The sequence below is a fragment of the Serinus canaria genome, chromosome 26, assembly GCF_022539315.1.
Source record: "Serinus canaria isolate serCan28SL12 chromosome 26, serCan2020, whole genome shotgun sequence".
Taxonomy (NCBI): domain Eukaryota; kingdom Metazoa; phylum Chordata; class Aves; order Passeriformes; family Fringillidae; genus Serinus; species Serinus canaria.
In genome coordinates this window covers 1,624,111-1,645,978 of record NC_066339.1, presented here as the reverse complement: position 1 = coordinate 1,645,978, position 21,868 = coordinate 1,624,111, and the positions used below count along the sequence as shown (strand labels likewise).

The window sequence follows — 21,868 nt, the reverse complement described above, 5'->3', positions numbered from 1 at the left end:
GATGTAGAGGCATGTCCCCCTTTGGGCTGTGCCCAGTGGGGCTCTGGGTGCACCCAGCTCTGTGGGGTCTCCAGGGGCTCTGTCTTGGCCCAGTGCTGATCCAGTCATGCTAGCTGTGGCACCCTGCCTTGGCAGGGTTTGTCTGGGGCACAGGGGTCTCTGTGCTGTGCCCGCTGCTCTGGGAGGTGCCTGGCTATATCTCTTAATTGGACTGTTTGCTGACCAGACCTGGCAGTCTCCAGGGAGCCTGATTCAATTTTCTCTGATTGCTAAGCCACTTCCCTGCCGTGGTAATTAAATGCTGAACTTTGTCTTGGTTTGTGTCCAATATAACCTGTGTGCAGAGAGGCAGCCCTTGGCAGCCAGCCCTCTCCCTGGTCCCCATGCTCAGGCAGAATGGGGCTGGGAGATCCTTTCCCAGGCAAGAGGAAGATTCTCCTATGGGATCTGGGCCTGGGGAGACATTGGGGAGGGTGGGCAGCCCCATCCATACTTGAGGTGTGGGAAAACCTGGAGCACTTTGTTCTGATGCTAGCCTGGGGAGCTGCTTGGCCAAGCTGAGAGCCCCACACAGCTGGGTGGGTGGTGCTGGGTCTGTGGTGCCCATGAAATGTCCTGGGAGAGCACTGGAGGATGAGAGAGCTGCTCCTGCTGGCTGCCCTGGGCTGATGGTGGGATCACAGGGCAGCAGCACAGCGTGGGCAGCAGCCGTGGGGCAGAGGAGGGTGAAGCTGGGGAGCAGCGAGGACAGCAGGGCTGGCAGGGGCTCTGTGCAGGGCTGGGCTGCTGGGCAGCTGCTCCTGCAGCTCTGATGCTGGGGGAGCTGGAGGGGGCTGGTTCTCCTGGGAGCAGAGCTGGGGCCAGGGGGGAGTGGGGATGGGAGCAGGGCAGGCACAGGGGGTAGGGGGATGGAGTGGGGTGAATGCAGATGGTGTGGGATGTGGGGTGAGCACAGGTGATGTGGGAGCAGAGACAGGAGCAGAATGAGTGCAGGCAGAATGAGTGTGGGGAGAGGAGCCAGGGGCTGTCTGGGCTTGCCCAGCCCACCTGTCCTGACAGGCTCACAGAGCTGGGCTGTGCCCCTGGTGGGCTCTGCCAGCTCCAGCTCTGCCAGCCCACAGAGGCTGATCCTGTGCCTGGGGGAGGGGCAGTGCCTCAGCAGCAGTGCTGTGGGCAGCCTTGCCCCTCTGCAGACGAGGTGGACAAGAGGTGGTGGCTGTGAGCATCTGGGGCCTGGCACAGAGTGGGAAAATCCCATGGAACTCTTCCACCCATCACTCTCCAGCTCTCTGGCTCTGCTCCCTGGGCAGCCAGCCCTTCCTGGCTGGGCAGCCTCCCTGAGAGGAAAGAGGAACAGCTCTTTGTAGGGTCTGCAGGCAGCTTGCAGAGAGGTCTTGGAGGGACAGGAGCTCTGTGTGATCCCCCAGTCTGTGAGCAGCTGCCCTACAGCTCCCCGACAGTGCTGGGAAATGCTGTAGGGTGTGTGTGCTCAGGCTCCCTGTGAGGTGAAGCAGCCCCTGTGTGACATGGGTGATCCTGGGGGATGGATGCGGGTCCCTCTGCCCCTGCCCCATGGCAGCTGTGTCTCAGCAGGGCGGTGTTGCCTGCTGTGTGCCCGCAGGCAGTTTGGTGGGGTGGGACTCTCACGGCTCTGCCTCTGTGCTGGAGGGCTGTGGGAGTGTGCTGCTGGCTTTGGCCAAGTGCTGGGGGCCAGAGGATGCTCTGAGCCCCTTGGGGCTGTCGTGGTGCTGGGCTGGGAGACAGGAAGCTGGGACAGTTGTGTGAGGAGGACATGAACCCAGCAGTCCACGTCAGCCAGGCTGTGCTTTCCCATGCAAGGAGACGGCTCCCTTCAGAGTGCAGGAGGCTGGGGCTGCCATGGTGTGTGCAGCCCTCACTGGGGATACTGGCAGTGCCCAGCTGATCCCATCTCTGTGCCTCTTGTAGGGCTCGAGATGCTGGATTGGGGAGATCCCTCCCAGGAGGGATCAGGGACCCCCAGGCTGACCCTGCCCGTGGAGCTGCCTCTCAGTGCCCACCTGGCACTTGGCTCCCAGCCCCTCCTGCGCTCCCCCCGGCCTGGCACGGGGCAGCGGTGCAGAACAGCTCAGCCTTTGTGCCTGCCCGAGCTCCTGTGCTCAGCTCCTGCCCCTCGGGTAGCAGGAGCCCGTCCCCGCCCTCCCTCCTCGCAGATGCTCGGTGGCTGCGGCAGCCCCGCCATGGAGACAGCGCTTTCAGAGCCTGCCAGCCTGGCACAGAGGGCAAGGGCAGCGCTGGGGACGCTCCAGCCGGGCTCCCCTTTGTGTGTGTCCCTGCGTGGCTCGTGCTGATGCCTTGGGATGCTGCTGCTGGATCAGGCTCCTGCTGGGAGCCCGTCATCACCCAGCGGGAGCTGCCGGCTGGGGAGGGGTGTTCTGCACCCCTGCCTGCCCCTCTGTGTGTCCATCCATCCGTCCTTCCACCTCCTGCCTGCTGCACTGCCTGCCTGGGAAGGTTTTCTTGGCAGGAGTGTTTGGCTGGGACTGTGCAGCTCAGTCCTGGCTCTCTGTTCCTTGTCACCATCAGGGCAGGGAGCTGAGGGCTTGGTGTGGTGCTGGTCCTGCTGTCTTTCTCCTTCCTTCTTTTTTGGTAGTGGTAGGGTCAAGGAGTGCCAGAACACACTCAGATGGTGACTTTATGGCCACTGAAGTTGCTCATCTCTGTTGGAGAAGGTGGGAAGCTCAGGCAGAGGATGGCAAGCACTGTGACCTCTGCAGCATTACCAGCTGGGGTTGAGAACAGGGCCAAGGAGAAACCTGGGCTGGTGCTGTGGGGATTGTCATGTTTGGCTGGAAAGCTGCTGGCAGGAAAGGACCTGGGGGATGCTGGTCAGTGGTGCCTGACCATGAGCCCAGGTGGCCAAGAAGGCCAATGGCACTTGGCTTGTACCAGCTATAGGATCAGGGCAGTGCCCATCCCTGTGAGTTGGGCACTGCTGAGGCACCTCCAGCCCTGGGGAACCCTCACAAGAAGGACATGGATGGTCTGGAGCATGTCCAGAAAAGGGAATGGCACTGGGGAAGGGTCTGGAGCTCCAGGAGGAGCTGGGGGGTCTCAGCCTGGAGAAGAGGAGGCTCAGGGGGAACCTCCTGGCTCTGCACAACTCCTGACAGGAGGGGGCAGCCAGAGGGATGTTGAGTTCTGCTCCCAGGGAACAGGACAGGAGGAGAGGAAATTGCCTCAAGTTGTCCTGAGGAGGTTTAGGTTGGATATTAAGAAAAATTTCCTCCTTGATAGGGTGGTCAGGCACAGCTGCCCAGGGCAGTGGTGGAGTTGCCATCCGCTGAGGGTGCTTGAAATATGTGTGGGTGTGGCACTTGGGGACATAGTTTGTGGTGAACATGCAGAGCTGGGGAATGGTTGGGCTTAGAAGGTGTTTTCAACCCAACCAATTCCATGATTCTACATTTGGAGGTGTCATGGTGCCTGGGCATGGCTTGGAACTACACATGAACACCTCCCTGCCCAACCAGGGTCTCACATTGCCCAGTTCCCAGCCTGGTGGGATTCCTGAGAGAGCAGGCGTGCACCACTGGTGCAGGAGAGCTGGGGCAATTGGACACTGGGGAGCAGGAGGAGCTGCACTGGCCTAGAGAAACCCTCTGAGGTATCTCCTGGTGGCTGCACCAGGCCCCCAAGATGCTTTGTGATGTCTCTGTGCTTTCCCATGTGAGTTTTGGTAGCTGGTGCCTGTCCTTGCCCTCTTGCTGCACTCATCCACTCTCATTGCAGTCTGTAGTGTTTGTCCACCAGCTGGCAGCAGCTCCCAGGGACATCCCTGGGTGAGGCTTGGCCAATTGCCTGAGGAGCAGGATCTCCCTGGGGGATTCCTGCATCTCCAGTGTCTCTCTGGTGCTGGGGAGATGGGGGAGGATGGCATGGGGGAGCACACTGGGGACTGGCACGTGGGTCCTCCCCAGCCCCACAGCTCCCGTGGCTGGGAGAGCCAGGGTGAGGGATGGGTCTCTGGGGTGCTTGGAGCTGGCTGGGCAGCGAGGTTTGGGGAATGGGGCAGATGTTGGTGTTGGTCTATGAGCACTGGAACAGCACAGCATGGCCAGGCTCAAAGTGGTTTCTAAATACCCTGTGGAAAATTTGTGTGTGCACACCCCTCTAGCACTGCTGGTCCAAACCCCCCTTGCAGGTATTTAACCCCCTGGGAGGAGTGAAGAGACAAAGAACTGTTTTGCTGAAAACCTGCTCTCGTTTTTCCTGAGATGGAAAAAAATTCCCAAACGTTTTGTGGCTCCAGTTGGTTCCTCTGCCCATTCCCTGGGGCTGCAGTTGCTGTTCATGTCTGGGGCGGGGATGGGGGAAGCACATCATCTTGCTCCAAAAGTAATTAAAGTCAGGGATAATTTTTTCTGGAGGAGGGTGGAACCCTGGGAAGGCGACAGGAACGAGTCTGGGACTGAGCACATCAGAAGCTGCTTTTTATTGTGGCTGCTGAGCTAAATATATCCACAGAGGCACAGAGCAGTTCCCATGTGCCTGCTGTGTGGGGTGAGGGGTGCAGGGTGCTGGGCACTGCCTGCCCTGCCAGGGACACCCTGTGCCCCAAACACAGCCCAGGACCCTCCTGCGCCTCGCTCCTGGGTGGGTGAGGATCAGACGCACGCATGAAGCTGTGCCAGGGCAGGTTTGGGTTGGATCTCAGGAAAGGTTCTTCCCCCAGAGGGTGCTGGCACTGCCCAGGCTCCCCAGAGAATGGGCACGGCCCCGAGGCTGCCAGAGCTCCAGGAGGGTTTGGCCAGCGCTGCCAGGGATTCCCAGGGTGGGATTGCTGGGTGTCTGGGCAGGGCAGGGTTTGGACTGGATGGTCCTGGTGGGTCCCTGCCAGCCCAGGAGATTCCTGATTCTGAGTCCCAGTGCACACAGGGGCTGCTCAGGTCTGGATGTGGCTTGCCAGGGATGTGGTTTGAAGGAATTAATAGCTGTGTTTATGGAGCACCCAGGGACAGGAGCTGTGCAGTCATTAGCACTAATGAGAGCTATCTGCACGGCTTTGGCTCCAAACTCCTTTCTCCATGAGTCCCCTGGGAGCCCCCGGCTTCCTGCAGCCGGTGCATCACCACAGGCAGAGCTGTGCAGCCCTGCCGAGGGGCAGTGTGGTGCAGAGGCGGCCGTGTGTGTGCAGCCCTGCAGAGGGGCAGTGTGTGTGCAGAGGGGCAGTGCTGTGCAGCCCGAGAGGGCCGTGTGTGTGGCAGAGGGGGCAGTGTGTGGCAGCCCTGCAAGGGGCAGAGCTGTAGAGAGGGCAGTGGTGTGTGCACCCTGCAAGGGCAGTGGTGTGCAGAGGGGCGTGGGGTGCAGCCCCTGGCCGAGGCGGCAGTGTGGTGTCAGAGGGGCAGTGTGTGTGCCGTCCCTCAGCGAGGGGGCAGAGCCCTGTTGCAGAGGGGCATGGTCTGTGCGCCTGCAGAGGGGCAGAGGGTGTGCAGAGGGCAGTGTCGTGCAGCCCTGCAGCGGGGCAGAGCCGTGCAGAGGGGCATGTCGTGTGGCAGCCCTGGGAGAGGGCAGTGTCTGTGCAGCCCTGCAGAGGGGGCAGAGCTGTGCAGAGGGGAGTGGTGTGTGCAGCCCTGCAGAGGCGAGCAGGAGGGGCAGTGTCTGTGCAGCCCTGCAGAGGGGCAGTGTGTGTGCAGAGGGGCAGTGTCTGTGCAGAGGGGCAGAGCTGTGCAGAGGGGCAGTGTGTGTGCAGAGGGGCAGTGTGTGTGCAGCCCTGCAGAGGGGCAGAGCGTGTGCAGAGGGGCAGTGTGTGTGCAGAGGGGTAGTGTGTGTGCAGAGGGGCAGTGTGTGTGCAGCCCTGCCGAGGGGCAGTGTGTGTGCAGAGGGGCAGTGTGTGTGCAGAGGGGCAGTGTCTGTGCAGCCCTGCAGAGGGGCAGTGCCTGTGCAGAGGGGCAGTGTCTGTGCAGCCCTGCAGAGGGGCAGAGCTGTGCAGAGGGGCAGTGTCTGTGCAGCCCTGCACAGGGGCAGAGCTGTGCAGAGGGGCAGTGTCTGTGCAGCCCTGCAGAGGGGCAGAGCTGTGCAGCCCTGCAGAGGGGCAGAGCTGTGCAGAGGGGCAGAGCTGTGCAGCCCTGCAGAGGGGCAGAGCTGTGCAGAGGGGCAGTGTCTGTGCAGCCCTGCAGAGGGGCAGTGTCTGTGCAGAGGGGCAGTGTCTGTGCAGCCCTGCAGAGGGGCAGAGCTGTGCAGAGGGGCAGAGCTGTGCAGCCCTGCAGAGGGGCAGTGTGTGCAGGTCCTGCTCTGCTCTCACATTCCCAGGCAGGGGTTGGGTGCAGTGGGTGGGATGTGATGGGTGGGTCAGGCTCTGCCTAAGCCAGGAGCCAGCTCAGCCTCGCCTGTCCCGGTCCCATTGGCGAGTCCAAGGCTGGGGACAGCTTTTGGGCTGGGTGGTGTTTGCTTCAAACGGTGAGGACTGTTTTGTCTTGTTGTGGTTTTGCATTTTGCATTTCAAGCTTTTTAGCTGTGGTTTGATGTGTCTGTGAGCGGGGCTGTGCTGGCCTGGCTGCCCTGACTCTGCCAGGCTGGGGCTGACCTGGTGCCACAGCTCCTGTCTGTGCCCAGCCCTGCCAGGGGCAGTGAGGTGGATGAGCCAATGCAGCTGTGAGGGGCTGGTGGGCTGGGGGCAGTTCTAGGTGCAGGTTCTGTGTGCCCAGCCCTGGCTGTCTCCTCATTCATGGAGGTGCCTGCTGGTGTGTCTGGGATGTGTCACATCCTGGAGGTGCCTGGTGGTGCTTCTGGGATGTGTCACCCTCTGTTCTCAGCTGCAAACAGGTCAGGGTTATGGCTGGCTGCAGGAGCTGAAGCATCCCTTGCTCTGTATGCTCTGTGCTACAGGCAGAGGTGCTGTCTGTCCCCTGCCTGCATGGGCCATTTTTCCAGTAGGGCTTGTAGAAATGTCCTGAGCTGGACGGGACCCACAGGATTCAGCTCCTGGTCCTGTGCAGGACACCCCAGCAGTCCCACCCTGGGCATCCCTGAGAGCATTGTCCAAACACTCCTGGAGCTCTGGCAGCCTCAGGGGTGTGCCCATTCCCTGGGCAGTGCCCAGCACCGTCCGGGGGAAGAACCTTTCCCTGGTATCCAACCTAACCCTCCCTTGGTACAGCTCCAGCTGTTGCAGTGGTTCATGTCACTGCCACAGAGAGCAGAGATCAGAGCTGCTCCTTGTGAGGAAGCTGCAGACCTCAATAGGTCTGACCTCAGGCTGCTTTTGTCCAGTCTGAACAAACCAAGGGACCTCAACTGCTTGTCATATGGTTCCTCAAGGCCCTTCACCCTTTGTATGCCCTGCTCTGAACACTCTCTGACACCTTTCTGTCCTTCTTACACTGTGGTGCCCCAACCTGTCCCCAGCACTCAGGGTGAGGCTGCAGCAGTGCAGAGCAGTGGGGAGCAGTCTTTTCCCTCTGGTTGTGCTGGACTAGGCACAGTCTGGGACATGGCTCACAGGATGGGCTGTGCTCTCATCCTCAGGGCCAGGCTGGTGTCCCCCAAGCCTGTGCTGCCCTCAGCCTGCTTCTCTCCCCGTAGGATCCGTCCGCAGCTGCCCAAAGAGAAGATAGAGGGGTGTCACATCTGTACCTCAGTAACACCTGGCGAGCCCCAGGTGCTGCTGGGCAAGGACAAGGCCTTCACCTATGACTTTGTCTTTGACCTGGACACGTGGCAGGAGAGGATCTACACGACGTGCATGGGGAAGCTCATCGAGGGCTGCTTCGAGGGCTACAATGCCACTGTACTGGCCTACGGGCAGGTATGGGCTCTGCCCTCAGCCCTGGGCTCTCCAGGGAGCCTGAGAGGGCACCTGGGGAGGCTGAGGAAGGTGGAGGGTGTGGAGGATCTCACTGAGTTGAGATCCTGGGTGTGGAGAGAACAGAGTTGTCCCTGGTTGGGTGAGAGCTGGGGGCAGGGGTGGCCTCGGGTGGGAGGAGGGGGTGGCAGGGCTGGGAGCGTGGGAGCTGATGTGTCACTGGGGGTCACAGTGGCTCAGCAAGGGTGTTTGGGGAGCCTCAAGTAGCAGAGGGAGAATGTGGGGTGTACTGGGCAGAGCTGAGCCTGGGAGGGCCCAGCCAGCTCCCTCCCTGTCTCTTCACAGACTGGAGCAGGGAAGACCTACACCATGGGCACTGGCTTTGACATGAGCATCTCGGAGGAGGAGCAGGGCATCATCCCCCGGGCCATCAGCCACCTCTTCAGCGGCATCGAGGAGCGCCGGCGGGCGGCCCAGAGCCAGGGCCTGGCAGCGCCCGAGTTCAAAGTCAGCGCCCAGTTCCTGGAGGTGGGTGGGTAATGGCAGGTCTGGGGGACACCATGGCCCTGCCCTGTCCTTGCTCCTGTGTCTTGGGCTCCTCCAGATCTCCTGACAGAGCTGGACCCTGTGACAGGCGTGGGACTGAGGATGTGTGCTGCTGCAGTGGGGACTTGAAGAACCTACATGGCTACAAACTGGGTGGAGGGAGCTCCCACTGTGGGGAAGGTCTTGTGGCTTGGTCCCCTGGAGATCCAGGGGCTCTGGGCTGTATTACCCCTGTGTGAGGTCAAGGATAGCCCACTGCCTTGGACCAGAGTTCCTAGTGAAACAGGAGGAGAAGAAAGTGCCACTCTTGGCAGGGGTGGGGGGGGTGTTTGGGGAAGGATTGTGCTATTTTCCATGTCCTTTGTTGCTTCTCTGATCTTGAGAATTCATCCTCTCCTGCTTCTGCCCTGGCTTCTCCTATTCAAAACCTCTTTCATTAACTGCCTCATTCCCTGGAGAAGTTTGTCCTGGGAAGCACATGGACCTTGTGTGTTGGCAGCATTTTTCCTGGGGGTTGCTCCTGGGCTGAAAGAGCAAAGAGGTGCAAGTGGGAACTGTTTTAAGGCACCAATGAGAAAGCACAGGGTGGTGCTGAGCAAAGCTGAGCTCCCAAGCAAGCTTCATCTGCCTGAGGTTCAGAGAGGAGATGGGCAGGGAGGGGCCCTGTGCTGTGATCTTGCCTCCTGGTTGGCAATCACATCTGAGTGTCTTCAGATGCTGATGGCTTGGAGGGGGCCCAAAGTCACTTCCTTCCTACTTGGGTCTCCATTTGCAGAGCCCTTGTTAACTATGTGGTGCTGTTGTGTCCTCTCATTCCCATCACTTGGCCTGTCCAAGCTCTTGGTTGCCTTCCCAATTGTGCTCAGTTTGTGGGGCTTCTTTAGGGATCCTTTGTGCTGGGATGGAAATGGGGACAGTTTCCTGCCTGTCCTAAAGTCCTGCATGGCTAAAGCAGCACATGGCCACATGGTCACCAACCCTGCTGTCCTGGCAGGGCACAGGACTTGTTCTGGCTGATCCCTATCTTGTGACTTTGCTCCTGGGAGCAGGTTCTGGGAGCAGGTTTAAACCTTTGAGGAGCCTGGTGGCACCAGGGGGAGCCAGGGATGGATTAGTCTGATCCCTTGTGCTGGCCAGGAACCTGCAATCCTTGGGTGACCCAGCCCTCTGCACTGGGATGTGGGTGCAAGAGTGACACTGAATGGTGGCAGCAGGGGGGACACATGGGCAGGGGTGTCCCTCCACCCCAGACTGAGGGCGCTGCAGAGTGAGGATATGGATGGAGTCAGCTCTGGGGCAGCAGGGTTTCCTGCTTGTTCAGCACTCCCTGGTCCCCCTTATCCCCTGTACACCTGACAGAGGTGCCTTGAGCTGTGGTGAGGGTGGGGTTTCACTGGCTCCTGTGGCCAGGTGAGCCAGGAAGGTCAGGGGATATGTAGCTCCTGGGTGTCTGCTCAGTGGAGCTGCTTGTATGCACCAGGAACTGGACAGGTTTGGGCAGCAGAAACCAACCCAGACTGCAGCTCAGAGCTTTGCAGGGCAAGCTCTGGAGCACCAGTCTGAGGAGGAGTGGCTGAGGGAACTGGGGGGCTCAGCCTGGAGAAGAGAAGGCTCAGGGGGACCTTTCTCTCTACAGCTTCCTGACGGGAGGGTGGGGCTGGATGGGGGTCGAGTTCCCAGGGACAAGGAACAGGAAGAGAGGAAACAGCCTCAAGTTGTGCCAGTTGAGGCTTAGATTGGATATTAGGAAAAATTTCTTCCCTGAAGTTGTGGTGTGGCATTGGCACAGGCTGCCCAGGGCAGAGGTGGAGTCACCATCCCTGCAAGAGGTCAGAAGATGTGTGGGGACATGGTTTAGTGCTGAACCTGGCAGTGCCAGGGTAAATGGTTGGACTTGATGATCTTAGAGGGCTTTTGCAGTCTGCAGGGTTCCACAGTCCTGTGCTTGTGCCTCCTCTGGTACACATGCACAAACCCTAGCTCCCCTGCTCAGCCTTGCAGGCAGTGTGAGCACACACAGCTATGGGGCAGTGGCAGCAGGGTGCCAGAGGGCAGCTCCTGCCAGTCCTGCAGTGCCAGAGGGCAGCTCCTGCCAGTCCTGCAGTGCCAGGGCAGCTCCTGCAGTCCTGCAGTACCAGAGGGCAGCTCCTGCCAGTCCTGCAGTGCTGGGGCAGCTCCTGCAGTCCTGCAGTGCTGGGGCAGCTCCTGCAGTCCTGCAGTGCCAGGGCAGCTCCTGCCAGTCCTGCAGTGCTGGGGCAGCTCCTGCAGTCCTGCAGTGCTGGGGCAGCTCCTGCAGTCCTGCAGTGCCAGAGGGCAGCTCCTACAGTCCTGCAGTGCCAGGCTGGAGCAGCCTCGTGCTTCCTCTGCTCACCCCACACCCATTGCTGCCCTGCCCAGCTCTACAACGAGGAGATCCTGGACCTGTTTGACAGCACCCGCGACCCTGACGCACGCCACCGCAAATCCAACATCAAAATCCACGAGGATGCCAGTGGGAGCATCTACACCACGGGGGTCACGTCACGCCTCATCAGCTCCCAGGATGAGGTGGGTGCAGGATGGGCAGACACAGAGCAAGGGTGGCAGCTGGGTGCCACTGGCCAGGGATGTGCTGTGTGGGGGCAGCTTGGTGGGGGGTATCTCTCCCAGGATGGGAGTGCAGTCCTGGGGGTGTTGTGGAAAAGGTCACTGTGTCCACTGAGCTGCACAGGGTCTGTCCTGACTCCCTAGAAGGGTGCTTTAGGGTTTCCTTCCCTGTCTGGTGTTGTTGCAGCTGATCCAGTGCCTAAAACAAGGAGCTCTTTCCCGCACCACAGCCAGCACCCAGATGAACGTGCAGAGCTCCAGATCCCATGCCATCTTCACTATTCACCTGTGCCAGACAAGAGTGTGTGCCCGCCCAGAGCTGGTGAGATGTGGTCCTGCCTCGTGGCCAGGCTGTTCTTGGGTTCCATACCCAGGTGATGCATGAAGTTCCCTTGGGAAGGGGACAGGGTTTGACATCTAAGAGAAGCAGGGATTTTTCTTTCTAAATTACTAAATTAGGATTTAATGGGAGCTGAGGCTGAGCTGGTCTGAGGCAGGATGGCTCAGAGCAAGCTGCTCTTGGGATGCTGTCCCCATCTCTGGGGGGCTGGATATGGAGGGTGAATGCTCAGACTCTGGCTGATGTCTGAGTGAAGACCAGGGAGCCTCTGCCTGCTCCAGTCTGGGGTGCTGACCCTTGGTGTGTCCCTGGCTGCAGGTGAATGAGGAGGTGAGCAGCCTTCTGGATGGATCTCAACCTGCTGCTGAGTACGAGACCTTGACAGCCAAGTTTCACTTTGTGGACCTGGCTGGCTCGGAGAGGCTGAAGCGGACGGGTGCCACTGGCGAGAGAGCCAAGGAGGGCATCTCCATCAACTGTGGGCTGGTAGGGCCCCGGGCTGAGCTAGTGGGCAGGGTGGGTGGCAGGGCAAGGCCTGCCAGGGGAAGCCTCTGGCACTTCTGGGTCTTGCCTGGAGCTGCCCTGGGCTGTTGTGGTATGGCTGTCGTGGCTGGGGTTTGTGCTGCCTGATGGCGAGAGCATGCAGAGCCAGTGGTGGGAGCACAGCTCTGCTGCCAAAGGAAACTCATGCTGGTGGGAGGGGTGCAGCTGGGCACAGGGCTGCAGCTCCCAAAAGGGTGAGATCTGCTAATAAGAGCTAAAAAACCCACTCTGGGGCTTGATGCTTCTTCTCACTGCAGCATGGAGAGAGGCACAGCCCAGGCTAAGGGATGCACCAGGCCTGCCCCTTGTGCAACCCAAACCTGTGCTACAGTGTGTGCCCCAGGCCTGATGTGCTGTATCCTCAGCCAGGGCTGAATCTGGGGGGGCTTCCCTTTGTTGGTAGCTGGCCTTGGGGAATGTCATCAGTGCCCTTGGAGACCAGAGCAAGAAGGTCGTGCACGTGCCCTACCGTGACTCCAAGCTCACCCGCCTGCTGCAGGATTCCCTTGGGGGCAACAGGTAAGGGGGTCCCAGGTGGGGGCTGAGCTTGGGCTGAGAGCTGCAGGGGCTGTCCCCCTGCCCATGGGGCTGAGGGGGCTCTGGAGCTATGTACGAGCTGGCTCAGGACTCCAGTGGCTGCTTGGTGAGGGAGAGATGCCTTCTTCCAGGCATGGCATGACTTTGCAGATGTAAAGACTTCATCAGCCTCAGGTGCAATTAGCAGCTTTGGCAGAATTGGCTGATGCACAACTTTCCTGAGCCCTCACAGATCTGGGACTTGGCAAGTGATGGTGCCCAGAATGAGATTGAATTCCCTGCCTCTTCTCCAAAGAGGGAGGCATTGAGGAAGGGCTGCCTTTGCCCAGTGCTGTGTGATGTGCTTGAGGGGTCTTGTGGGTGCTCTGGCTGCTCAGGCTCTGGGAGGGATGAAGCCAGTTTATACCTTGTTTTAAAACCTAGAAGGGCCTGGGATGGGCTCCTAACCAGGCCGGGTGTCTGGGGGCATGTGGTCTGTGCTGAGTCCTGGGTTTGCAATTGCTGGGCTGCTGAGCTGTGCAGGGACTGTCTTTCACCTGCCCTTGCATCTCCAAGCCAAACCATCATGATTGCCTGTGTGAGCCCCTCTGACCGGGATTTCATGGAGACCCTGAACACGCTCAAGTACGCCAACCGGGCTCGCAACATCAAGAACAAGGTGGTGGTGAACCAGGACAAGACGAGCCAGCAGATCAGCGCCCTGCGCGCCGAGATCGCCCGGCTGCAGATGGAGCTCATGGAGTACAAGGCAGTGAGTGGGGCCATGTCCTGCTGTACCCAGCAAGGGAACCACTGCAGCCAGCTGCTCACTGCCCCCCTGGGATGGGGGAGAGAGTTGGGAGTAACAGTGAGAAAACTCCTTGGTTTAGATACAGTTTAAGAAGTAAAGCAAACTAAGGAACTCATTCCCCCCATATCCCATCACAGGGAGGTATTCAGTCATCCCCAGCCCAGCAGAGCTCTGTCAAGTGTAACAGTGACTTGGGACAACACTCCAGGCATCCCCTGTTTCTTCCTCCTTCCCCCAGCTTTATATGCTGAGCATCACATCCTGTGGTTTGGGATATCCCTGCAGTGAGTGGGGTACAGCCGTCCTGGCTGTGTCCCCCCAGCTCCTTGTGCACCCCTGGCCCAACGCTGGTGGGGGCAGAACAGCTCCTGACTCAGCAGGAGCTAAATCATCCCTGTGGGATCAGTGCTGTCCTCAGCACAGCACCACAAAAAAGCTGCTGTGAGGAAAATGAACTCCACCAAAGGCAAATCCAGCTGATGGAGCAATGCTGGTGAGGAGGCAGAGACAGGTGCAGAAAGGCCCCTCCTTGTGTTTGAACTGGGGCAGGTTTAGTGGGACAGACCCTCCTGCCTCCCATCCCCTGCCCCCTAGGAGAAACTGCTTGGAGGAGTCAGAAGGCTTAAGAAACAGGATCTCAGCTTCTGCCTGTCAAGGCAGGACCTTGGCCAGGTTTTGGGGGTGGTAAGGCAGGGAGAAGCCCTGAAGCCTCTCTCACCCTCTGCATGTTCAGCTCAGGCTTTCCTGGTCCCTGGGTTTGTCCCTACTCTCTGTGTGGAGCTGCCCCCAGGGGTGGGTCCCTGTGTCCCAGGTGGGTCTCCGTGTCCCAGCTTGCCCTGCCCTCAGGGGCTCTCCTCCTGTGCCCCCAGGGCAAGCGGGTGATCGGGGAGGATGGCACGGAGGGCTACAGTGACCTGTTCCGGGAGAACGCCATGCTGCAGAAGGAGAACAGCGCCCTGCGCATGCGCGTCAAGGCCATGCAGGAGGCCATCGACGCCATCAACAGCAGGGTCACCTACCTCATGAGCCAGGAGGCCAACATGATGCTGGCCAAAGCAGGTGGGGCTGGGCTGGTGCGTGGCATGGTGGGCCAGCCCAGGCAGCAGCTGGGCCAGGGGCCGTGGGACAGCAGCGTGTGCCTCTCTCCACTGGTGCCTGTGTGCTGCAGGTGATGGGAACGAAGCCATCGGCACCCTGATCCAGAACTACATCCGGGAGATTGAGGAGCTGAGGTGAGCGGGCACCCAGCTAGGGAGTCTGGGCTCCTGGGGCCAGGGGCTGGGGCTGGGTGGCTCACACAGCTCAGTGCCTCCCACAGCTCAGTGCCTCCAGCGTTGCTGGGGTGGACTGTAAGTGCTGCTGCTACACAGGGTTGAAGGAGGCCCAGCCTTGGTGGCAGGCAGTGCTTTGGTTATTGCTATGCTGTCCTTGGTGTGGGCATTGATGGAGGGGAGGTCCTGTTTGAAGTGCCTGGGGTCCTCCAGGGACTGATGCCTCCCAAAGGTGGGTCCATCCCAGTTGCTTGCTCGATCCTGGTACCCTGTCTGTCTGGGAGCACTGTGGCTTACTAACCCATCATTAGAGAGAATGGCTTAGTAGTGACTCTTTCCCTGCCTCACCATCTGAACACATCATTTTCAGTCTGTAGAAGACATTGCGGAGACCTTAGAGCCCCTTCCACTGCCTAAAGGAGGCTTATAAGAAAGAGAGTGCTGGTTTTTTTTTTTTTTAATGTGGGCAGATAGCGATAGCAGAAGGGAAAATGGCTTTAAACTAGAAGTGGAGAGATTTAAATTAGAGGTTAGGAAGAAGTTTTTCCCTGTGAGGCAGTGGCACAGTTTGCCCAAAGGAGTGGTGTTTATCCCACATCTGCAAGTCTATGGAGCTTGGAGCAACCCAGTCTAGTGGAAGGTGTCCCTGCCCCTTCCATAGCAGGAATGTGGAACGAGATGAGGCTTAAGGTCCCTTCCAGCCCAAAGCACTCTGTGATTCTAAACCCAGGCAAGACCCCCCTCCCTGTAGGGCCAGTGGGATGGCCCCTGTTTGACTCTGCTTCCACTCCCCAGGACGAAGCTGCTGGAGAGCGAGTCCATGAACGAGTCCCTGCGCCGCAGCCTCTCGCGGGTCTCTGCCCGGCCCCTGTTCCCCGTGGGCTCCTCGCCGGGCGCGGGCCTGGCCGGGCTCTGCAGCCCCGCCGCTCCCCTGGACACCGAGGCCGCCGACGTGCTCCGAAGGGCCAAGCAGGACCTGGAGCGCCTCAAGAAGAAAGAGCGGCGGCAGCAGAGGAAGAGGTGAGGGGAGGTGTTGGCAAGGGGGAGGTGTTGGGAAGGAGAAGGTGTTGGCAAGGGGGAGGCTCAGTCTATTCCCTGTGGGGTTGGGTCTCCTGCTTCCCCCAGCTCTGCTACAGCCAGAGCCCGCACAGCTGCCTTCCCCTCCCAGCCCTGCCCTGCCCTTGGTCTCCTGCTCCCCATCACGTAATTCCCCAGGCTGTTTTCCCCAAAGGGTCCAAAAGCAGGAGGGAGGGTGGCCCAGCAGAACCTGTTTCTGGCCTCTCTCATGCTGGGATTCACCAGCCCCCCTCTGTTCACCCCAGCCCAGAGAAGGAGGCGTTTAAGAAGCGGCAGAAACTGCAGCAGGACAATGGGGAGGAGACAGATGAGAACGAGGTGGAAGAGGTGAGTGGGCATCGTGCTCACGCTGTGGGGGTGTCTGGGTGGTGGAGCATGAAAGTGCCACACATGGGACAGGGACCAAGCTTAGCCTGGCCCTGAAGCAGGCTGGAAGGGTCACTGCTGAGGACTCCCTGCTGGAGCAGGGTAGAAGCTGGGTACTCACCAGTCAGCCTGGATGTAGAATGAGGAGTCAACGTTTTTAGGGGTTTGGTTTCAATCAGCATAGATGAAGAGGGGTCAGCTAGGATGGGATGAATGCATCAAATTGCTGTTCCTCTCAACAGGATGTACTGGGGGTCCAAAATGATGCTACAGCCCCTGGGCATCCTGTGTGGGAGGCTGAGTCCCACTTGGGGGGCTGTGGCCCATTGCTGTAGGGTGAGGTCATCTTTGGAGGAGGGAGAAGCTGTGGGGAGAAGGACAGACCATCCTGCTGGCTGAGATTAGGCACTCATCTCTTAGGAAGAGGAAGAACAGGATGAGAGTGGCTGTGAGGAAGAGGATGGGCGTGAGGATGAAGACGAGGACTCGGCCAGTGAAGAGAGCCTGGTGGACTCAGACTCGGATGCAGAGGAGAAGGGTAAAGTGGAGATCTGTGTGCAGCCATGGGCATGGAGTGCCACTTGCTGGCATCTCTGGCAATGAGCCCTGCTCTTGGGGAGGCAGAGCTCACCATGCCCCAACCACGTCTGCTCTGCGGGACTTGGAAGAGCCCCAGGGCTGCTGCAGTGCTCTTTGGGTGCTGCTGCTCCCCAGCAGTGGGGGTTCCCATCAGCTCCTCTGCCCTCTCCGTGTGCTGTGACTCAGTGGGGCCATGCAAGTGATGCTCCCTGTGCCTCCCAGCCTGACTTTCTCCTCTGCCTCCAGCTGTGAATTTCCAGGCCGACCTGGCGGATCTGACCTGTGAGATTGAGATCAAGCAGAAGCTGATTGATGAGCTGGAGAACAGCCAGAGGCGTCTGCAGACCCTCAAGCACCAGTATGAGGAGAAGCTGATTCTACTGCAGAACAAGATTCGGGACACGCAGCTGGAGCGGGACCGGGTCCTGCAAAACCTCAGTGAGAACTGCCTCACTCTTGGAATCCCATTCCCAGTCCCCAGTTCCAGCTCAAGCCCAGCTAACTCTAAGTCAAAGCATCCACCCCTTGCTCTGGTAGAGCTTTGTCATCCCCCTGCTTCTCCTTGAATCCCTGGCACCCCCAAGACTCTGCTTGTCTTGCCATGGGAGCAGCATCAGTCAGCTGCACAGCTCCGGACCCTGCTGGTGCTGCAGAAGGGTGGCAAAGCCTCTTCCAGCCTTGAGCACCACTTCATGAGCTCGGGGGACTCTTGGGGAAACTGAGGGGCAAAAGACCCAGTGCTGTGGCTGATCTCCAGGCTTAACCAGGGCAGGGTCACCCCTATGTGTGGCTGTGTGTCCCAGTCTGCAGCTCTGCTCAGGCCAGCCCTGTATCTCCACTCTGTGCTGAGCTCTTCTAGCAGGTATTCCCAGACAGACCCCAGTTCCTGATGGGTGAGGGAGGCTCAGATGGAATGGGGAGGGACTCAGTGCTTGGTGCCTCCAGGCAGGTGTGGGGGTACAGGAGGATCCCGGGGTGCAAGGCCCTTGCGAGCTCTCTCCCCACCCACCAGGCACCATGGAGTGCTACACAGAGGAGAAAGCCAACAAGATCAAGGCAGACTATGAGAAGCGGCTGAAGGAGATGAACCGGGACCTGCAGAAGCTGCAGGCAGCCCAGAAGGAGCACGCTCGCCTGCTCAAGAACCAGTCCCGCTACGAGCGGGAGCTGCGGAAGCTGCAGGCAGAGGTGGCCGAGATGAAAAAGGCAAAGGTACCAGGATGTGCCGGGGCAGGGAGCAATCCTGGACAAGCCCGGCTCCCCGCTTGGAGCAGCGTTCTGCACTCTGGTGGCAGAGTGCTGTGTGCTGGGAGGGTGGCGCCCCGGGGCGGTGGCACAGCGGCCCCTCCTTGCAGGTGGCGCTGATGAAGCAGATGCGGGAGGAGCAGCAGCGGCGCCGGCTGGCCGAGACCAAGAGGAACCGGGAGATCGCGCAGCTCAAGAAGGAGCAGCGCCGGCAGGAGGTCAGAGCCTGGCTTGCCCCGTGCAGGGGGCTGGTCTGGCTGGGGAGGGGGTATTTGTTTGTCCTGCTCTGGCACTCCAGGTGCTCACAGATACCTTGAAGTTTGGTGAAGCCTTACTGGAGCCTGCCCAGTCCTGGCAGAGCACACAGAGCACAGCTGGATGAATGGCTTCTAAAGGCTTCCCACTGCTCCTGCTGAAATTGTGGGGGATGCTGTGGGACGGGGGAACGTGCAGCCAGAGCCAGCTCAAGGCTGGGAGCCTGCTCGGTGTTGGAATCAGGAGTGAGACTGTGCCAAAGGGAGCACTGGGTCTGCAACCACGTCTGGGCTGGACTTCAGGGGTGTCTTTTTCTTTCTCACTCGTGCAGTTCCAGATCAGGGCTCTGGAATCTCAGAAGCGACAGCAGGAAATAGTGCTGCGGAGGAAAACCCAGGAGGTGAGGAAAGTGGGTTTCCTCCACATAGTCCCCAGCTTCCATGGGGGTCTGGGCCCCAGCACTTGGCTCGGAGAAATCCCATCTTTCAGACAGGGCTGGCTATGGGAATGGGGTCCCCAAAAGGCAGGGAGAGGTTTTACGGCTCAGGAACCGGGTGGGAAATGGATGTAGGCAACAGCAGAATTCCCCATCCCGTGCAGCAGAGCCTGGTGGCAGGGGTGGGCTGTGAGGGGGGAGAGGGATCTCCATGAGGTACAAATGTCCCTGGCCTTTGCTGCTCTCAGACCTGTGGGGCCTGGGGGGGATGCCAATGGGTTTAGGCTGGGTGAGACTGCCCAGCTGACACCATTTGCCGTTGAGGGAGTCCCTGGGGTCCCCCTGAGCTGTGTGTTCCCTGGTAGCAGCAGGCAGGCAAGGAGACTCCACAGGGCTTCTGAGGGTGCTAATTAGCTGAGGGTTTATTGGGGTTCCAATAAACTAATTAGCGTAGTTTCTGAGGGAGAAGGGGGAAGGGGGAGGGAGGGGGAGACAGAGACAGGGAGAGCCTAGGGGGAAAAGGGCCCAGAGAGAGCCTGGTCTCCCCCCACAGCTTAACAGGGAGATTCAAAGTGTGCATGGAATAAGACTTGGGCCAGTGGGATTACAGAGCCATGATACTTCAGGGGAGGATCACAGGCATGGAATAAACCCTACATTTTCAAGGGGTGAGACAGAGCAAACCATTGAACTAGAATGGAACACCACAGACACCCTCTCTTGTGTCCTCCCTGCGGGCAGGTGTCGGCGCTGCGCCGGCTGGCCAAGCCCATGTCCGAGCGGGTGGCGGGCAGGACGGGCCCGAAGCCAGCCATGATGGACTCGGGCGCCGAGGTCTCGGCCAGCACCACCTCCTCCGAGCCCGAGTCCGGCGCTCGCTCCGTCTCCAGCATCGTGCGCCAGTGGAACAGGAAAATCAACAACTTTCTAGGAGACCCCTCGTCCTCCATTAACGGGGCTCGGCCTGTCAGGTCAGGGCAGGGGCTGGGTGGTCGGGGGTGGGACATCCCAGGGACCCCCGTGCCTGGCTTTTGGTGGGTGGTGGAGATTGAAGGGTGGCTGCTTAGTGTCCACTTGAGCCATATTAAATCAGTGACCCTGTGATAAGCTGTGCTGGCAGAGTGTGACTGTCACCTGGGCTTGAGCTCAAAGCTGGCCTTCCATGAGGACTAAATGTTGTGGCACAAACCCAGCTGGAGTCATCTCTTGTCCCGCTTTGCTAAGAGGAAAAGTTGGGTGATACATGGTTTCTTCAAGCCAGGTCTCATAAGCTCTTGGAGATCTATATCACACCCAAGATAGCTCAGCTACCTCAGATGACATAAAATCAGCAGGATGGCTTCTGTGGTAGTGTTGGAAAGAGAAAAGTTTTAATAAAAGGCAAAATAACAAAACTCTTTACAGAGAAAAACTGAGACAGGTGCAAGAGGTTTCTGCTCCTGGTAAAACACCTCACAAAAGCAATTGGTTTCTTTGTTCTCTTCTTTTTCTACTAAATTGCTTAGGTGGGACTTTTTGGCTCCTATCCAATTGGCTATCCTCAAGTTTGAGGTGAAGTCCCCCAGGCCCTATGAGGTGTCTTTTTACCTAATTGAAGAAAGAAACTTCTGAGCTTTTTTCCTTTTTAAAGAGACAAAGGATAGTTTTGTCAACAGAGAGCACATTCCTGCAGTTGGGCAATGCAGAAACAACACAGACGCATCCTCTGTTTCTGGCCAGCCAGATCCCTGATCCTGGGGCAAGCCTAGCTCTCCAGCATGGCGTGGCCATCTGCCCAAATGCCTCTTCTTCCCTCTGGCTGTAGGAAGAAGTTCCCCAAGAAGGGGACGAGCCAGACCTTCAGCAAAGCTGCCCGCCTCAAGTGGCAGTCCCTGGAGCGGCGCATCTTCGACATTGTCATGCAGAGAATGACCATCACCAACCTAGAGGCTGACATGGAGAGGCTCATCAAGGTGGCTGTGGCACTGGGGACAGAGAGGGCTGGGTGGTGGGTGCAGGACAGGGAGGTGGCCATGTGGACAGTGCTTATCCCCCTTTCCTTTCCCCCAGAAACGTGAGGAGCTATCGCTGCTGCAGGAGGCATTGCTGGGCAAGCGGGCAAAGCTGCAGTCAGAGAGCCCCAAGGAGCAGAAGGGTCTGCAAGAGCTGAACGAGGAGATTGAGGTGCTGGGGGCCAACATTGACTATATCAACGACAGCATTTCAGACTGCCAGGCCACCATCATGCAGATTGAGGAGACCAAGGTGGGCAGAAGGACTGGGTCTGGCTGGCAGGGAAGAAATGAGAGCATCCCTCTGTGGAAAGAGCATCCTTGGGGATAGCCAGCTGGAGCTGGGCTCTGCTCAGAGGACCCAGAGTCCTCTGAGCTGTCACTCTTGGTGGGGCTTCACCCACCCAGCCACTTCTCATTAGGTGATTAATTACAGAGAGGAGTTCTGGCAGGTCCTTGCATGTCCATGGACATGCTGGTGTCCTGCTGCCCTGGAATTTTAGGGAGCCTGCAGCCCCCATTTGCCCGTGGGGACACATGGGGCTGCTGGTCACTTGTACCCATGGTTGTTGCTTCATGCATTGGAAGCATCCCCGGAGGACTGGCTTTTTCCCAGCAGAAACCATCTAGGTTTTGTGTCCAGTTGTGATACTGGGCATGCCACTGGACAGGTCCCAACTCCCCTCAATGCCTGCAGCCTGAAATGGAGGCTGTGTGCTGTCCCTGGCTTGTCCCCAGCTGTCGCCTTGATTTGCAGGGAAGATGAGCTGCTGTTAATTCACACTAGGCTTTGGGTTGTGGATTTGAGTGAGCCTGGTGTCTGTTCAGTGTCTAGTTTAGTGTTGGAACAAGGATTTCTGTAGCAGTGTATGACCCTTCAGCACTGGACAGTCCCATGGCTGGATCTCCCCAGTAGCCACTGGGCAGACTGGGGAGGGTGAGGGTTGGACTGGGCAGTGCTTGCAGGGTGATGGAAGTGCTGTGCTTGCCATGGAAGCCCATCCAGCAGCAAAGCTACCCTGCTGCATCCAGCCCTGGTCCCTCTGTGTTTCAGGAGGAGCTGGACTCCACGGACACCTCGGTGGTGATCAGCTCCTGCTCCCTGGCCGAAGCGCGGCTGCTGCTGGATAACTTCCTGAAAGCCTCCATCGACAAGGTGTGGGGCAGGGCTGGGCTGTGCATGTGTGACAGGGTTTCATTCTGGGTGCCAGTGTGGGGACCTGGTGGCCAGGACCTTGCCTGAGTGCCAGCATTGCTTGCACAGGGGCTGCAGGTGGCCCAGAAGGAGGCGCAGATCCGGCTGCTTGAGGGGCGCCTGCGGCAGACAGACGTGGCCAGCTCCTCCCAGAACCACGCCCTGCTGGACGCCCTGAGGGAGAAGGCTGAGTCCCACCCCGAGCTGCAGGCGCTGATCCACAACGTCCAGCAAGGTGGGGCCTGAGGCAGGTGCATCTTCAGGCCAGGTGTGCTGCCTATGGGCTGGGTGCCCACCTGTACTGGCCCTGCAGAAAGCACCTGGAGGT

The 21,868-nt window shown here is 59.1% G+C and overlaps 1 protein-coding gene across 2 annotated transcripts in view; it reads left to right on the top strand.

The window, feature by feature from the left end:
• The window catches only part of KIF21B (kinesin family member 21B), a 52,154-nt gene that overhangs the window by 7,756 nt on the left and 22,530 nt on the right, over window positions 1-21,868 (top strand). For both annotated transcript variants that reach the window (XM_050985112.1, XM_050985111.1), the window contains exons 2-22: window positions 7,564-7,786; window positions 8,129-8,311; window positions 10,727-10,876; window positions 11,103-11,237; window positions 11,574-11,741; window positions 12,202-12,317; window positions 12,891-13,086; window positions 13,995-14,184; window positions 14,294-14,357; window positions 15,192-15,416; window positions 15,719-15,800; window positions 16,260-16,377; window positions 16,665-16,856; window positions 17,431-17,630; window positions 17,774-17,881; window positions 18,250-18,318; window positions 19,096-19,325; window positions 20,159-20,306; window positions 20,404-20,598; window positions 21,400-21,501; window positions 21,610-21,775. In XM_050985112.1, coding sequence (XP_050841069.1) covers window positions 7,564-7,786; window positions 8,129-8,311; window positions 10,727-10,876; window positions 11,103-11,237; window positions 11,574-11,741; window positions 12,202-12,317; window positions 12,891-13,086; window positions 13,995-14,184; window positions 14,294-14,357; window positions 15,192-15,416; window positions 15,719-15,800; window positions 16,260-16,377; window positions 16,665-16,856; window positions 17,431-17,630; window positions 17,774-17,881; window positions 18,250-18,318; window positions 19,096-19,325; window positions 20,159-20,306; window positions 20,404-20,598; window positions 21,400-21,501; window positions 21,610-21,775 — 3,260 coding nt within the window. The remainder of the gene's footprint in view (window positions 1-7,563; window positions 7,787-8,128; window positions 8,312-10,726; window positions 10,877-11,102; window positions 11,238-11,573; window positions 11,742-12,201; window positions 12,318-12,890; window positions 13,087-13,994; window positions 14,185-14,293; window positions 14,358-15,191; window positions 15,417-15,718; window positions 15,801-16,259; window positions 16,378-16,664; window positions 16,857-17,430; window positions 17,631-17,773; window positions 17,882-18,249; window positions 18,319-19,095; window positions 19,326-20,158; window positions 20,307-20,403; window positions 20,599-21,399; window positions 21,502-21,609; window positions 21,776-21,868) is intronic.